This window comes from Apodemus sylvaticus, chromosome 12 (genome assembly GCF_947179515.1).
Source record: "Apodemus sylvaticus chromosome 12, mApoSyl1.1, whole genome shotgun sequence".
NCBI classification, from domain to species: Eukaryota; Metazoa; Chordata; class Mammalia; order Rodentia; family Muridae; genus Apodemus; species Apodemus sylvaticus.
Genome location: NC_067483.1, coordinates 61,113,436 through 61,131,789, shown reverse-complemented (window position 1 = coordinate 61,131,789; position 18,354 = coordinate 61,113,436). Strand labels below are relative to the sequence as shown.

Here is an 18,354-nt window from a genome sequence, read left to right as displayed (position 1 = left end):
ACCTGGACATGGCCAAGTGGTTTCCTATTGCCTGCCTGCTCCAAGGACATCTGGATGCTGAGTCATAGGAGGGGAGCTGTCAGGAGGATCCGACATCCTTCAGAGGTGCTCCATCTTGAGACAGCAGACTGTGGTGGGATGGGTTTGCCTTCTCTCCCCTCTGACATCTTTTCATCTAATTTGCTGAAGGGTAAAAAAGAAAGATGGATGAAATGAGCTCACACAGATATGGCCTTCTCTCTCTTAGCCCCCCACAAGCCTCCCCAACTCCTATCTCCAACCTGCTTGGCCTGGACCTCTTTGCACCGTACATTCCCTCCCATGAGAACACAATGAATTTAGTAGATCCTGCCTTTGGAACTTTTGACAACTATTTCTTGCTTCATTGTATAGAATATTATCCAGAAATTGCACTTAGCACATTGTAATTCAGCCATCATCATAACCAGCCCCTTACCCTTTCCTGTCCTTGACTTCTGTCATGCTTATTCCAAATCCAGGCAGTTTTCTTGGCTATGTGAAGTTCAGGACCATTCCTGGTTCTCTCCTCTGACCACTTTGTGATTTGTCTGACTGAAAGTCAGAGCCTTGTGAACTGCGCCTTCCTCTACAGGGTCTGGTAGAATGCAGAGCGCCCCTTCACATGGAGAAGTCCACAGGGACCTCCTAAGGTACGGTCATGTTCTCCTCCTCAGCCTCTCAGCCCATTGTCTGGACTCATCTCAGTAAGTTTCCAAATAGTAGATTTGCCCAGCCCCGGCCTCTCTGGTTCCCATGGATAATAAAGTCTAATGGCTTCCTTATTCTGTCTCACAATGATTCTGTTGGGAAACGTTGCTCAAAGGGCCAAAGCAAAGTGCTATAGTTACTCCATAATGCTATAGCTGGGTGCCGGGGGAGTGAAATTCCAGTTGAACTAAAGCACAGAGGAGCCTTGGTAGGAAGAATGTGCCTCACTTCAGATGGAGAGCAAAACATCCAGTTAGGACAAAGTGGGCTTGGAGTAAGGCTTCCAAAGGGTCATTCTATTTATTATTGATTGATTGATTTAGTTTCTAGAACTAGATATGCCCTCTGCTTCTCTGACCCATCTTGCTAATTGTCTTGTTCAGAAGGCCAGGTGTGTCAGGAGTAAGTTATTATCTCGTGGTCAGGAACCCTCACCCTCTGGTTTGGGGGGGAGGGGTGGCTTGTGAGAAGTCCGAGCCATGATGGAGAGGAGAGGTGACTCCCAGGACCACTTAGATGCATCAATCACATCTTGGCACACACTCAGGCAGCTAGCTCGTGGCCGGTAATCCACAGTGGCTTGTCCTGCTTCAGTAGGATCGTTAAGCCAAAATGTCCCTCGAATGGAGGGAGGGGGCCTTGATATGGAAGGAAGGGATGTGTCTGGCTCCTTTACACTCAGTTTCCGTGCTTCCAACTAGTCCTGTTCTCCCCCCCCCCCCCCCCCCGCCGGCACTAGGGTCTCCCAAGAGGGTTCCTTTTCCTGTCACAGTCCCAGCCTCTTGTTTCTCCTCCACACCATGGATATCTTTTCAGGTGTCTTGAGTTTGGGGTGCTGGGTTCAGAAACCACTTTTCTTCCACACATTTTCCTGTTGGTGTAGCACAACTCTTATTTCTCCCCCACTCAGACATCACCCCCCCCTTTTATGAAGAGTGTATTTTGGAGCCCGACATGGTAGTACATCCTTGTAGTTCCAGCACATGGGAGGCGGAGACAAGATGATTCCATGATCGAGGGCGGCCTGGACCACACAGCGTGGTGGGCCACACCTATAATCCTTGAACTTGAGAAAGTGAGTGCAAGAGACTCAGGAGATTGAGAGCAACCCAAACTATGAGAAACCTAGGCCCAAAGCAGCAACAACACAAACAACCGTGTGAGCTATACAGGGAGCTATTTAAAGAAGGAGGGGAGTGCTGATGGGGTAGCTCAGTGGTAGAGCACTTGCTCAGCATGTACAAGGCCCGGGTTCAAACTCTAGCACTACACAAAAACATTTTGGATTTTTTTAATTTATAATTAACCCTTTTTCCTGTAATTATAATTTGATCTCATCATCATACACACACACATGAACACATACAATACACACACACACACACACTCCAATATCTCATGTGCTTACTCATGTCTCAGAGCTGTTCTAAGAAGTTATTTTTAACTAAACAGAGACACCAAAACCCACTCATGCTCAGACTTACCCAACACTGAGCACTTTGAAGTTCAGATATGGATGAGCCCATCTCTAATAGCAGATTACTGCTCCCAGATTCTGCTGTGTCCCTTAACACATAACTTCGAAGTAACATCATACATGTCAAAGCCACAAAGAATTTTAGTTGGAACCTGAAAGATAGGCTGGCTATTTGAATAACAGGGCTCTTTCATTTAAATTTTATTTTTTTATTTGTGTGTGTGTCCCTGGAGTTGTGAGCTACCTGATGAAGGTGCTGGGGACCGAACTTGGGTCCTTTGGAAGAACACTAAGTGTTGTTAGCCATTGAGCCATCACCCGGGTCCTGACAAGTTCTTCACAGTCCTAAGAGCACTGGTAAAAGCAGAATTAAATTACAGGTTTCAAAAGAACGGCGTAATGTTTTTCATCTTCCACAAGAGGGCACCATCTTCACGAGAGCTGGAAAGCTGGTACCCTTGTTGGTACCGAACTACCATTTTTTTTTTTTTTAAAGAAAGGAAGAGACAGGAGGAAGCCAGGAAAACCACGTAAGCAAATGTGAAAACATCCAGAAGTGTGATGTAGATTTATTTCATGATAGATGTGTGAACACAAATAAGCACAGAATTCAACTAATGAACGCTTAGAGAGGCGCATGTCCTTGTGCGCATGCGTGAATGTGCCTATGCACATGCGTGTGCGTGCGTGTTCGTGTAACCTCTTGGTCATTTAGTCTCTGATAATCCCTTATAACTTGTGTGAAAACTAACTGAGCTTTTAAGAGAAAAGAAAAGTCCATCATGCTATGGATGCTAGAATTCATTTCCTCTCTTAGCCCACGCACGTAATGAGGGTTTGAGCAAGGACATTTCTAGACCAGATATCACTGGCACAACTTAGAGCTTTTCAAGTTAGGGAAGAGACATCACGGTTGATACCAGTAGCATTTACTTAACGGTAGTGAGCTAGCAGTAGGGGCACAGTCGCGGGGAATGCTGGGAGAGTAAGCGATGGTTGAAATCTGACTCTGATGTCTAGGGAAAGGTGGAGCTAACTGCCAAAGACAAAATCAAACAATTAGAGTAAGAAGTAGTTATGCAGTGTAGAAATGAAAATGATCCAACACGAGTATTATTTTAGTGGTGAACTGAGCATGGGGTTTCTGGGTGGTGGGGAGAATGGCATTGTCTCATAAAATTATTGTGGAGACTATGGCTCTATGATGGGAGGTATTTGTGACTGTTCTTTGGGGGGGGGCGGTTTGCATTCAAAACAGGTTGGAAAGTTTCTGTAAGTTGGAGTGCTCAGTAAATATATGTTTAACGAATAGATGGGCAAGCCAAAGGCTAACTTGAGCCGACCTAAAAAAAGGCCAGAATCAGGACTCCCACCCAGTTTGCAGCCTTGACTCTGCCTTTACATAAAAATAAATGGTCCCTTCTGCCAAAGGCTTTTGACATCTTTTCAAACATTTGTTATGAATTCTCTTCCTAATACTTACTTCTGACTTACTTGTCATTTCCTGGATAAGTGTGCACTGGGGTAAAGGAGATGTCTAGAATTTTGGGAAATCATTGCATGTAGGACCTAGAACAAATCATACCTGGGAAAGATCAGAACTGAGATACAAACTTAGCTTTTTAGCATATATACCAATATTTCCTATATCTTCCTGATGACGGTAATTACCCAGGGTACTTGTAAATAACAGAGACTTCTGGGTCTCACCCCAACCTTTATAATCAAAATTGCCAGAGCAAAGTCCTGGCAATGATGAATGAGAACAGAGTGGAGACTAATCAGGTGAGGCAGGGACCCTGAAGCAATAGTTGTAGAAAGGTCCTTGTTGGATGCCAAGGCTGCCTGAAGAGGGCTCTGGTTCCACATTGCTTGAGATCTTTTCTCATAAGTAAGCATTTCTGCCTAGAGGCTGTGTGTGTGAGGGGGCGGGGATTGGATTGAACCACAGCCTAGACAGCAGCCCCTTTGGTGTCTTTAGAGTAAGATCTTCATGGAGAAAATGAATGATATCCCTGTCCTAATTTCAACCTGTCTTGTAAATGATTTCTAGGGCTTTCTCCTCAGAAAGGAGACTATTCCAATAGCCCGGATCTAGAGCTCTCTTGAGACCATTAAAGCAAAGCTACTGACTCCTGTGCAAGAGGAATCAAGTTCTATCCATCTTCAGCACCAGGGAGAGTCCTGACATCCCAAGCTAAAGCAAACACTAGAGTCAGCAAAACTGCTGTTGTCAGGCAGAGACAGCCCCCAGAAAGGCTGGCTCTTTCCACACGGTTCCTTCCCAGAGAGCCAGTGGTATATATATATATATATATATATATATATATATATATATATATATGTGTGTGTGTGTGTGTGTGTGTGTGTGTGTGTGTGTATACACATATATACACATATATACATATATATATTCTTGTGTGTATGTATATGTATATGTATATATGTATATATGTATATATGTATATATGATGTATATATGTATATTTCTTCTCCTCCTCCTTCTTTCCTGTCCCTTTGCTTTGGATGCTGGCTGTTTGGGGTTTTTGTTGTTGTTGTTGTTGTTGTTGTTGTTTTAATTCTTGCTCTGGAGGTACCTCCCATTTGCTGTGTGAATGTTTTCTGAACTTCTAAGCCTAAATCATTCTCCACTCCTCTTGTCCACCCCACGCCTCCAGGCAGAGACTGAGATTTGTCGCTGGCCTGAACTGTGATTTTTCTTTTTTAAACACTAGCAAAAGTGTCCCTGATTTTCCTTCTGTGTCTGTTTTTAAATTCTTTTACTAATGAGACTAAGAACCCTGAGAAGGGATCCCAGTTTCCTTGGTAACATCTGGTATCCCAAGGAAACCCCCAAAATTTCTGGAAACAGTAATTTATATTTTCAATTTTTTTTTAAAGTTGTCTATGTCTTCCTGTGTCCCAGAGGATCTGTGGAAGTCAGACACCCCTCCTTTGGAGTTTAGGCAGGGTCTTACTATGCAGCCTCAGCTGTCCTGGAGCTGTAGACCAGACCACCCTCCAACCCCCAACAATGCCAGATCCTTCACATTCTTGAAATTTCTCTTAGGTGTAATACTGAACAATGCTGTGCTCAGGAGTTCGGGAGACATTCTTGGTTAAGTCATCGATGTATAAAGGCCTTATGGTCTTTCATCTTAATCCCTATCAGAATAAGACAGTTAAAAAAATAATTTTAAAGGACATAGAAACAAAGAATTGATAATAAAAAGTAACTACCTGATGAACTTTCAGAGATGAGAATTCAAGACATCAGAAACTTGACCGTTTAAGTGAGAGGTTCTGAATCTGTGGACCGTAACTCCTTGGGGGAGTCAAATGACCCTTTCTTAAGGGTTGCATAGGAGATATCCTGCATATGGGATGTTTACATTATGATTCATAACAGTAGCAAATTTACAGTTATGGACTAGCAACGAAAATAATTTTATGGTTGGGGTCACCACAACATGAGGAACTGTACTACAGGGTCACAGCATTGGGAAGGTTGAGGACCACTGCTCTGTGGTCTAGATAGCCAGGAGATACATTTTATGAAGGGTGCAGTTCAAGTTCAGTGATGTGACTCCCCAGCTGACCGTAGGAGATCTTAGACAGACTTGGGAAGATGCTTCCATGCTAAAGAGAGAGTATGGACGAAGTATAGGATGGGTCTGGCTTGTTCACAGGGATCGCAGAGATGAAGTAGGAGAGACTTACCTTCCTCCACATTCAAGCCTGCACCAGAGATGAGCCGGACGGAATGGAATCCGGATGGAACACTGCAGAGGCCTCACTGTGTGTTCTCATTCTGTTCCTAAGCAATCGTGTGAGGAAAAGCATGGTAACATGAGTAACGCGGGTGAGTCTCTGACGGTATGCGCGTCCAAGGCCTTGAGGTAGCAGGTTCAGCTCACTGCCTGCCCTGATGCTGCCAACTGCCCGCTCTCTTCCTTCACAGCAGCTGAGACACCATTCAGGGACAGCTCCCGTGACTTTGATGTCATGCCTGGAGATAGAAGACAAGCCATATTTGACTTGTCTTCTATCTATTTCTGTTATTCAAAGACAAACATTGCCTGGTATCAGTCATGAGGGAGAATGTCAGAGGACAATACGCAGTGTGATTTTGTTTGTTTGTTTGTTTGTTTGTTTGTTTAAGACAGGGTTTCTCTGGATAGCTCTAGGTGTCCTGAAACTCACTCTGTAGCCCAGGCTGGTCTCGGGCTTAGAGGTCTTCCTGACTCTGTCTCCAGAGTACTGGGATTAAAGGCATGTTCCATCAAGGCTAGCTATTTGTTTTTAAATTATAGCATTTTATTTATTTATTTGTTTGTTTACAGAGAGGGGATCTTGTGTAGTCTTGGCTAACCTCCAACTTGCTATGTACATGAGGTGGCCTTGAATTTCTGCCTCTCCTGCCTCCACTATCTAGGAGTTGGGATAACAGGCGCACACTGTCACGCCTGATTTATGCAGAGCTGAGGATTGAACCCAGGGCTTAATAAGTAACAGGCAAGACCGTGGCAGATGGGCTACATCTTAGACTCTCAGTTTCCTGATGTTTTCAAAATTGCACTTCAGTGACGTTAACTTTCTCGTCAGATGCTTAACTATACCGAGACGAGGGCCTAGTCTGGATTATTTAGATTATGGTTTGGCTCTCTTTCATTATAAACCTCGGGTGTGACAGAAAATAGTTGGACTATTAATGAAATGATTAGTTCACTCTTCAGGAAACCTTGGAATCTAAAGAGCACAGATGAGTCCTGGCATGGTGGCTCATACCCATAACCTCAGCACTTGAGAAGCTGAGGCAGGAGAATTATTGTGAGTTTTTTAAATTGCTGTTGTTATTGCTATTATTATTGTTGTTGTTGTTGTTTGTTTGTTTGTTTGTTTGTTTTTGAGCCAGGGTTTCTCTGCGTATCTCTGGCTATTCTGCAACTCACTCTGTAGACAAGACTGGTCTCGAATTCAGAGATTTGAGACTTAGCATGTCACATCTGTCCATCAGCTTCCTTTTCTCCACCAGATACAACCCCATGATGGGCTCTTTTGTTTTCTTTTCTCCTTATGCAGAAATCATCTGTTCTACAAACCTTATAATTCTTTTGGAGGATGAAACATTTGCTGATTTTTTCAACACATTTCTTTCTCTCCCGGTAAGAATTATCAATCTGAATCTAAATGTCCCATTAGTATGCCTAAGTGTCTGTTTTGTTAATTCCTTTTCAAATTGAGAATGTCTTCTATCTTTAAATGTATGACATTTATTTTGTGTGTGGGAGGGACTTAGTGTGTATGTGGGAGGGGCATAGTGCTTAGTGGAGGTCAAAATAAAACTTGTAATAGTCAATTCTCTCCATCCACTCTATAAGACCCAAGATTCAGGACAGAGGGAGAGGAGGGAGGACCACAAGTGGATAGCAACTTCAACAACTGAGTCACTTTGACTGCCCTGAAATTTGATTTGAGCAAATGAATAGGAACCAGAACCAACTCTCAAGTCTCCAGGAACTTCCCAATCAAATCATAAATGCGAATCCTGCATTTCCTGTCCAGAACCCTACTGTGCCTATGCCTCTGTCTTGGGTCTCAGAAACTATTTTAAGACATGCTAATTATCCAATTCACTAATACAATTTACATAATTCACAGTAAATTCTAGAAACAGTGGAATAAGAAGGAGGCTTTCCAGCCAGGGGTACAGGTAGATATAAAAGCTATTTATAACTAGAAACAGGTTTAGATCATTGTCTTCTCTCTTCTAAGTCCATGAGAAGGCAAATATTGCAATGCATTAGTAAATGCATTCTACTGTCATGGGCCTTAGTGTTTACACACAAGCAAGATGGCTCCCAGGTCTACACAGGGTGTATCCAAATGAAAAGTAAATCTTGGGATTAAATCATCTTGATGTCCTTGTTCAGGGAAAGATGTTAAAGTGGAAAATATCACTTGAAATTGTAAAGTCAGGGCACTTCTCTTTCCCCATGGCTGCAGAATAATCTTGTTATATGCAGGAAGGCTTCTTCTGCTTTCTGGACTAGTTGCTTTTCTATTGCTGTGATAAAAAACCATGACCAAGGCAACTCAGTTTCCTGATGTTTTCAAAATTGCACTTCAGTGATGTTAATTTTCCTCGTCAGATGCTTAACTATACTGAGACAAGGGCCTAGTCTGAAAAAGGGCCTATTCTTGAAAAAGGAAAGGCTTATTTTGGCTTACGGTTCCAAAGGGATATGAGTTCATGATGGTGGAGCAGAGGCAGCAGAGCAGAGCGGGTGGCAGACATGGGAGAGGGAGGAAGGGAGGGAGAGGGAGGAAGGGAGGGAGGCAGACAGAGATACAGAGACACAGAGACACAGAGACACAGAGAGAGGGAGAAGAGGGAGGACCACAAACACAGGCAAACACAGAACAGAGAGGGCTGGAGGAGGGATGAAGGAAGGAGAGGTGGAGAGAGAGAGAGAGAGAGAGAGAGAGAGAGAGAGAGAGAGAGAGAGAGAGAGAGAGAGAGAGATGGGGTGAGTACAAGGGAGAGAGACGGCTTTGAAACCTCAAAGGCCACATCTAGTGACATATTCCCTTCAGCAAGGCCACCCCATCTAAACCTACCCAAACAGTGACACCAACTGGAGATCAAGTATTCAAACAGCTGAATCTATGGAGACTAACACCTTAATTTTTTGAGATTGTATTTTGATTACATTTCTCCCTTCCCTTTCTCCCCTTCAAACTCTCCCATATACCTCTGCCCACCCTCCTTCAACTTCATGGCTTCTGCTTTTACTAACTGCTATGGCAAATGTGTATTCGTATATCACACATATTCCTAATATAGCCTGTTCGGGCCGTACAATGTCCCTAGCCTGTATATTTTCAGGGCTTGCCATTTGGCACTGAGCAACCATGGTGTGTTCTTCCCTGGGGATGATTGTCTCTCTCACACCCAGGGTCACGCGGGTGCCCACCGTTCTCTGTGTGGGTTGAAGCCTCATGGACTTTTCCCTGTCCAGTTTGGCGGATCCATTGTTTTCTTCCTTTATTCAGCTCCCAATGGTGAGCGTTTATAAATCCGATTTCTATTGTTACAAGTAGACACATTCTCCCAGAAAAGTGGCTCTGGCTCTTACAGTCCTTCCGACCCCTCCTCCACAGTGTCCCCTGAGCCTTACGTGTGTGAGCGTTTAGCAGATGTATCCGCTGGCCTTTTGGAGGATATTCTTATTCAGATCATCACATTTTTCTTTACAGGTCTTTGGTCAAACACCATTTTATAATGTTGAGAAATCACAATGGAGCTTATGGCCAGAAATACCTTATGACTTGGTAAGATTTTTAAACGGCAAAGGGCTCAGGGCAGAGGAAAGGGTGAGGGGAATTTATCTGAAGAATGTAGAGATGGAGAGGAAGAAGATGACTAGAGGGTAGCTGTGGTAGAAGGTGTAATGTGGGTGAGCAGAAGAGACAGTTTGTGGTTTTACCCACCCCAGACAAGCAATTGCTGCTGAATTCTTCCTTTATAGTCCAGTGAGCAGTTAGGAAACCTCTCAGGTCTACTAAAGGTTTTGTGTAGTAGATGCTTGGACAACTCTGCCGAGAAATCTGAGATCACATGCCTAAGCAAGAAAGAATCTAAGACTTAGCAGTGGTGTGAGGCAGGAAGCTGGGGCCATGGCTAAGATCAGGCTCTCTTCTCAAAGCATGACTTTCTCATACCTTTGACACCTTATTTCTGTTCCTTTTCCTTATAAAGTATTCTTTTCTTTGTTCCTTTTCCAATACACAGACATCAGATCTCTCTCGGTGGCTTTCTGTGCTATGCTAGTGGTGTGTGTGTGACTGGAGAGATCACGCTGAGACTTATTCACAGCAAGAGTCTGTTTCTGAGTTTCAGATACCTAAGAGAAGCCATCTTCTTGAAATAATTCATTAAATAAGTCTCGACAGCGGGCAGATTCACTATCTGCCTTAATGATTTACATTCTCAAATGAAACCCACACACATATACCGGCCCCAAGATTTATATATATAAAACATTACTACACCATCTTATTTCAATTATTATATTTGGTTTCTTTACTATAGCTCAAAACTTCACTTTTTTTCCTTTCTTTGGTGGATTATCTCTCAAGATACCCCCTTCCTCTAAATGGTGATAGGTGTATGTTTTTTTCTATATACACTTGTCGTAGTTGGAAGAGGTACTTGGTATGTAGCTCAGGCTAGGCTAGAACTCACAATTCTCCTGCTAGGAGCTGACATTAGCAGCATGCAGCATTATACTCAGCTTCTCTGTGTGGTTTTTACCTGTACAACTGACAGGCTTGGGGCCTTGCGAGAAATTATTTTGAAAGGTAGAGTTGGACGTGATATCACCAAGCTGCTCCTGCTGCTTCCTCCTCCTCTCTTCTCTTCTTCATTTTCCCTTTTCCTCCTCTTCTTCTTGGTAAAAGAAAAAAAAAACCCAGCTGTTTTCTTAAACAAATTCACTTAAGAATAAAGAAAACTTCCTGAGGACACATTGGTTATTTAGTTTAGTTGTGTGTGGGGGGGGGAGGGGTGCATTTCATTTCAAACTGAACAACTTTCATCTTTGAGAACCTCAGCTCAAGTCTCGACTCCCGGCAGGCACAACTTTTAATCAGCACACCTCCCCACCCACCTAGCTATGCACATGGAGCATGATTCGATGCCCCTTCCTGTGCTGCACTTCCTAAGGGTTCAGTTCCATTTATCTTTCTGTTATTTTGTGTGAACTCTAGATTGCCAAGTACAAAGGATTATTGACCTGGTTGGAAAAATACCGGTTACCGTTCTTCTGCAAAACAAACTTGTGTTTCTATTACATCCTCTGCCAGGAGCTCATCAGCTTCATTAAGTCCCCAGAAGGAGGTGAGCACAGATGTGAGAGTATGTGGAGGACTATGGGAAGCCATACTTTGGAATGAAGTGGCTCAATGCTTACCAGTTTCATGGTATGATACAGACACAGCCCACGCCTGTTGCATTAAGAGGTGACATCACTGGCCTCCGTAGGCATCCACCTTCACGTGTATATATACCCACACACAGATACACATAATCGAAAATGATAAAAATTTATCTTTTTAAAAAAGATAACTCTTTTAGGGAAGAAAGTACAAACTGGAGGATAGAGGGACAGGTTAGGAAATGTCACCTTCAGGTATGGTACAACTATGGACTTGGTGGCCTTGGCTACTTGCTCTAGACCTGCACAATACCTGCCCTGTCAATACTCAATTATGGAAGGAAGAAGAGCTCGTGAGGCCTTATTCCTTACTACTAAACTATTAAATATTGAAAGGTTATGGGAGCAGAGGAGATTGTCTTTATTTGTGTGCCCACTGCGGAATTTACCAGGCTTCAATGGATAGCTCTAAATTTGTGGCTACACAGATGGCCCTAGTTCGACTCAGGGGCTTACCAGACAGAACAAGTAGAAACTTGAGAAAGAGACCCACGAGGAGGGAGGAGCAGGCAGGAGTGAGAGAGAAGGAAAAGCAGAGGGAGGTGAGAGTATTCAGTGTGCAGTCTATGCATGTATGAAGGTTTCAAAATGCAACTTTAATTGATAACAATGATAATCCTTTCAGATGTACATGATTGAAAGGTACATATGATTGAAAGTGAATAGATGGAGCCTTTCTAATGCCACCATGCTTATGACAAAGTCCTGAATACTGAGAGAGGCTTCAGGCAAGCAGCTTTTTATTGTTTCTTGGATACTGATCTTGGGAGCAGTTACGAGGACAACTCTGAACTTGGAAGCAGAAATGGCATCTGTGACCTTCAAAATGTGATTATGAACATTACCCTGGAGGAATGGAGCATTCTAAAAAAGGGGCCCCACTGAGATGTGATATAGGAGGTCTTTAGGATCCTGGATGCTATTGGAAAAAAATTACAAAAAGATCAGAATACCAAAGATGATTGCAATAATTCAAGAGAAATCATGACATCAAATAGAGAAGAGATTATGTGAATACAATAGGGAGAAAAATCCAGGTGTTCTCTAGATCCTCTTGTGAACATAAAACAGAAAAAACTCTTATGGAGTAAAACTTTGTAAAAGGAAGGTATGCAGAGATGTGCTCAGTGTGCATCTGTTCCTAAGGGTTCACATCCCAGTTGAGAATGGACATGAACCAGATGAGTGTCCTGAACATGAAGAGGAACTAGAAATGTAAGGAATGTGTAAATGTCCTCAGTTCTCCCCAGAAATTCCTGAAGCATGTGAAGACTCACACTGGAGAAAAAGAAAACTATAGATGCAAACAATGTGGAAACCCCTTCGGGATACATAGTTGTATTCAAAACATCAAAGAAATCATGTTAGAGAAAAACCTTCAGTGCATGAGCCATGTAGCACACAACAGAGTAGAAGCACACACACATATGTATACATATGTGGGTATAGACATAGACAGACATTCTTTACATTGCAGGATCACTTTATCTTTTCAGTCCTGTAAGAAGTTGCAACGAAAAAAAAAAAAAAAACTTCATATATGTAAGAAATGTGAGAAAGCCTTCACTCATCCTTTCCCCCTTCTGTACCTTGAAAAGAATCATTGGTGCGAAACCCTGTGAATTCAAGCAATGTAGGGAAGCAGTCCACTTGTTCCGTTTCCTTCTGACACCAAGAAAAAGGCCACACCGACAAGAAAACCTATGAACACAAGAGATGTGGCAAAGCCTCCCGATTCCTGTTTACTTCACTGCTATTAAAGGATCCACAGCAGAGGAGGCCCCTGCATTTGTAAGCAATGCGGCAAAGCCTTTGGCAAGCACACTTCATCTTCCATCCATACCTGTGGTGGTTTGAATGAGATCAGCCTCCATAGGCCCATGTATTCCCCGTAGAACCACTTGGAAGGATTAGGAGGTGTGGAGTGGGTGTGGCCTTGTTGGAGGAAGTGTGTCACTGAGTGTAAGCCCACACCAGGCTCTTGACTACAGCTCCAGCACCTGCTCTGTCCCACCAAGGCTCCCCTTCATGATGATAATGGATAATGAAACTGTAAGCAAGCTCCCAATTAAATGTTTTCTTTTGTAAGAGTTGACTTGGTCATGGTGTCTTTTCACAGCAATAGAGCAGTGACTAGGACAATACCACAGAAGGAGTCACACTGGATTCAAACACCCCATGTGTGTAAGCATTATACTAAAGCTTTTAACAAATCATAGTTCCCTTTGATACCATAAAAAGATTCACAGAGGAGAGAGATGTTGTATAGCGAATCATTGTGGGAAAACCTTCATTTATCACAGTTCCCTTAGATGCCACAAAAAGATTCGCAATGGTGAAAATCCTTATATATAAACAATGTAGGAAAGCATTCATTGTTTCCAGTTTTCTTCAGTGTCATAGTGATTCCGTGTTGGGAAACTCTGAATGTTAAGCAATGTGGGAAAGCCTTCACTATCATTGTTCTCTTCAAGTCCACAAAAGGTATCATAGTGGAGAAAAACCTTAGGGTAGAAGACATGTGGGAAAGCCTCTGTCTTCTGGGTAAATTTTGAACACATGAATATAGTGTATCTGAGATAAACCATGTGGATGTAAGCAGTGTGGGAAAGTCTTTTCTGGTTCCCTTTGAAAATATGTAAAAAGTCACAACTGAGGGAATCCTCTAAATAGACAATATAATGTTGGCCCCATCATCAAAACATGTTTATAGCAAGTGAGATAATGCATAATGAAGAAAAGTCATTAACATAGAAAATTTAGTCAGCTCAGTTCTAGTACAAATATGAAAGAGGAGACTAAGAAATCGAGATGCAATGGTCTCATATATGTGATACACAGAGTCAGAACTCTATAAATGTGAGAAGGAAGCATACCCATGTTTCTAATTTCATAGATTTGAAGAAAATCTTTCTGGAGTGAAATAGAATCAGCATCAATATTAGCAATACAGAGAACATTATGTAAAAAAATATGTGTAGAATCTAAAAATAACACAATTTGCAATAAATGTTATAACAACTTTTAGTATGTTAGTTACTCATTTTTAAGGTACATCTCTGGACTATGCAGTCTGATTTCATTCTTGAAAATAAATATTGATATCATGTAGTCCTATAAGTGGAATTAAAATGTCAAACATACTGAAAGACTTCATTTTATGCAGTTTTTAAGTACTTGTGATTAAAGAGTAGTAGAGTGACCTCTTGTGATAGGCACTTACCGTATATGGACTGGCTGGTTTTGTGTGTCAACTTGACACAGGCTGGAGTTATCACTGAGCAAGGAGCTTCAGTTGGGGAAGTGCCTCCATGAGATCCAGCTGTGGGGCATTTTCTCAATTAGTGATCAAGCAGGGAGGGTCCCTTGTAGGTGGTGCCATCCCTGGGCTGGTAGTCTTGGGTTCTATAAGAGAGCAGGCTGAACAAGCCAGGGGAAGCAAGCCAGTAAGAAACATCCCTCCATGGCCTCTGCATCAGCTCCTGCTTCCTGGCCTGCTGGAGTTCCAGGCCTGACTTCCTTTGGTGATAAACAGCAATTTGAAACTGTAATCTGAATAAACCCTTTCCTCCCCAACTTGCTTCTTAGTCATGATGTTTGTGCAGGAATAGAAACCCTGACTAAGACAGTAATCATACTTAAGATTTTGCTGTTTCATATACTGTATGAATTCGCATATTCTCTTAGTTGGGGTTTCTATTGCTGCAATGAAAAGGCAAGTTGGGAAGGAAAGGACCTATCCACACTTTCACACTGCTGTTCATTGTCAAAGGAGGTCAGGACAGAAACTCACACAGGGCAGGAACCTGGAGGCAGGAGCTGACCAAGAGGCCATGGAGGGATGCTGTTTACTGGCTTGTTCCCCATGGCTTTCTCAGCCTGCTTCCCCAGTACCACTAGCCCAGGGATGGCCCCACCCACAGTGGGCTGGGCCCTCCCCCATTGATCACTAATTGATATAATGCCTTAGAGCTGAATGTCATGGAGACATCTCAACTGAGGCTCCTTCCTCCAGCTTGTGCCAAGTTGACACAAACCCAGCCGGTTCACATATGTTCATGTATTACATCAAGTTTACAAGGTTTTTAGAGAAAGGAAAATGAATGGATGGAGAAATACTACATATGAATAGTAGCTAAAAGAGAACTGGAGTGGTAACAATAAAATCAGACAAAACAGAATTTAAATCAAAAAGAAGAGACACACAAAGGCATTCTATATCAACACAAAGTCCAAAATATCAAAAAGTATAATAACTACAAATTTTTATTTTTCTCTTGGAGACCATCAAAATACTTGAAGCAAAAATCTACAGAACTAAATACAGAAGCAGACCATCTAAGGCCATACACCCTGAATGCACCTGATCTCAGAGGCTATCAAACACCCAAGGAAGTAGTCTTACTCCTTCCTAAACTTTTCCAAGCAGTTAACAGCAGGATTACTACAAAATTCATTCTGTGAGGAGACATTACCCTGATCCCAAAGGCAGACAAAGCTGTAAGGAAAAAAAAAAAAAAGCTCAATGGCCTTTATCAGTTTTGATGCAAAAATCCACAATAAAATATTAGCCACCTGAATTTAGCAGCATAGTAAAAGGATTATGCAGAGTGAACAGAACTCATCCATAGAAGGCAAGGATGGTTTAACTTGGAGAAATTAATCACATTTGCACGCCACAATAGCAAAATGAAATAAGATTTCCATTCAGCACAGTAGTAGAAGTCTTTACCAGAGCAATTAAGAAAATACAAAATAGAAAAAAAACAAAGTTTTTTTTATAGTAGTTTGAAAGAAAACAGCTCCCATAGGCTCTCAGGCAGTGGCAGGATTAGAAGGTGTGGCCTTGTTGAAGTAAGTGAGGCGTGGTTAGAGGAAGTGCCTTTCATTCCTTTCCTGCTGCCTGCCCATCTGATGCAGAACTCTCCAGAACCTTGTCTGCACCCACCATGATGATGGTGGACTGAACTTCTAAACCTGTAAGCCACCACCAATTAAATGTTTGCCTTCTTAAGCGTCTCTATGCTTCATGGTGTCTCTTCACAGCAATAAAACCCTAACTAAGACAACTTGGTTTTTAGAAGAAAAATAGAAGATAGTAGAGAGCAAAATAAAATTATCACTGTTCACATGATATGATGTTTTATATAAGACAAATACACTAATGTTTACACAAAATTCCCTGTTAGAACTAAGAAATGAATTCTGTAAAGTACTAGGATATAAGATCACATAAAATCAGTTGCATTTATATACACTTATGTATAAATGAAAAAAGTGACAAAAGCAATCCAATTTATAAGACTAGTAAAAGTAATAAATATTAAACATTTAGGAATTAACTTAGCCAACAAGGTGGAATGCTTGCACAATTAGAATTAGAAAACATCACAGAGGGTCGGGCGTGGTGGTGCACGCCTGTGATCCCAGCACTTGGGAGGCAGAGGCAGGCGGATTTCTGAGTTTGAGAACAGCCTGGTCTACAGAATGAGTTCAGGACAGTCAGGGCTACACAGAGAAACCCTGTCTCAAAAAATACCAAAAAACAAAACAAAAAAAACAAAAACAAAAAAAAAACAAAAAAAAGCAAGAAAACATCGAAGAAACAAATTAAGACATAAATAAGTATAAATAAGTAGAAACACCTCCCATGTTCATAGTTTGGAAACAGTATTGCTAAGATATCAGTACTTCTTAAAACAACAGATTCCCAAAATCCCAATTATAGATATAGGGGAGTCAGTCCTAAAATTCATATGGCATCTCAATGGATCCTCGATAGCCAGAACAATTTTGAAATTGGGGAGAAAACTGGAGGTCTCATATATCCTAATTTAAAAACTTTGTACAATTCTATAGCAATCAAAGCAGTATCGTACTGGCATGATGGCAGAGCTTAAGACTTTTGAAAAATGATGTAAGTCCAGAGATAAACTCCAAGTGCACGGCCAAATGACTTTTGAGAAGAGTGCCACAATTCTTCGGTGTCCCAGTGGGCAATGCTGAGTTCTGGGGCAATGGCTTAGCTGGTAAGATGCCTGCTTGCCTTACAAGTGGGAGGACCTGAGTTTAATCACCGAAATCACAGAAAACAGCTGGGCACAGTGGTACATGCTTGCAATCCTAGCAGGCTGGGGAGGTGGAGGCAGGCAAATCTTTAGAGGATTCTGCTCAGTCAGCCTTTCGTACAAGGCAAATTCCAGTCCAGAAAGATCCTGTCTCAAACCGGAAAGTTAGAGGGCACCTGATGAATGGCATTGAAGGTTGTCCTCTGGCCTTCACATGCACATGAATGTATACACACACACATACACACACGGGAGGCGGGAGGGCAGTGTCTTAGAGTGTTACTGCTGTGAAGAAACACCATGACAAAAGCAACTCTTATAAAGGACAGCATTTAACTGGAGCTGGTTTGCACAGTCCAGTATCCTCATAGGAAGCAAGGCAGCGTCCAGGCAGGCATGGGCCTGGAGGAGCTGAGAGTTCTTTTGTCTTTACCCAAAGGAAGCCAGGAGCAGACTGTTTCCTGGCAGCTAGGAGGACAGCCTCAAAGTCCACCCCCACAGTGACACACTTCCTCCAACAAGGTCACACACCAACAAGGCCACACACATGTCCTAGTAATGCCACTCCCTGGGGGCAAGCATATTCAAACCACCACAGGAAGCAAGTAAGCTGGAACAAATGAAAGTCTTCATGCATAAGAAGGAAGCTGGGCCTCTGTACAGCATGGTAGATAAGAACCAACAAAAATAAAAAATCTGAATACCATATCTAAAACTATAAAAACCAGTTGAAAGCACAGGCCCACGGTTTCACACCATTAGAGGTGGCGGTGATTTCTTGGCTATGGCGTCAGTGGCAGAGTTAACAACAGAAATTGGACTTCATTAAAAAAATCTTGAGGATCAGAGGTGAAGAGGACTTAACATCTGTCCAAATACCAGGAGTAACTGGGACCAGCGGGACCCAGGCACACAGGAACTCCACCAGACCAGTGGCACAGGCTCCTTCCAGTCTGTCTGGCCTGGTGCCCTGAGCAGATCTTGGGTGCAAACTGCAGCCAGTCCCACAACACCCAGAGGAAGCTCCACTCTCAGGCACTCTAACATGTCCAGGATCCTAGAATCCCAGGATCCCAGGAGC

At 42.5% G+C, this 18,354-nt stretch overlaps 1 protein-coding gene across 2 annotated transcripts in view; it reads left to right on the top strand.

Moving 5' to 3' along the window:
- The first annotated feature begins 6,055 nt into the window (after window positions 1-6,055).
- Window positions 6,056-18,354, top strand: part of Rgsl1 (regulator of G protein signaling like 1) — a 62,760-nt gene continuing 50,461 nt past the window's right edge. For both annotated transcript variants that reach the window (XM_052200539.1, XM_052200538.1), the window contains exons 1-4: window positions 6,056-6,068; window positions 7,289-7,371; window positions 9,467-9,541; window positions 10,979-11,108. In XM_052200539.1, coding sequence (XP_052056499.1) covers window positions 6,056-6,068; window positions 7,289-7,371; window positions 9,467-9,541; window positions 10,979-11,108 — 301 coding nt within the window. The remainder of the gene's footprint in view (window positions 6,069-7,288; window positions 7,372-9,466; window positions 9,542-10,978; window positions 11,109-18,354) is intronic.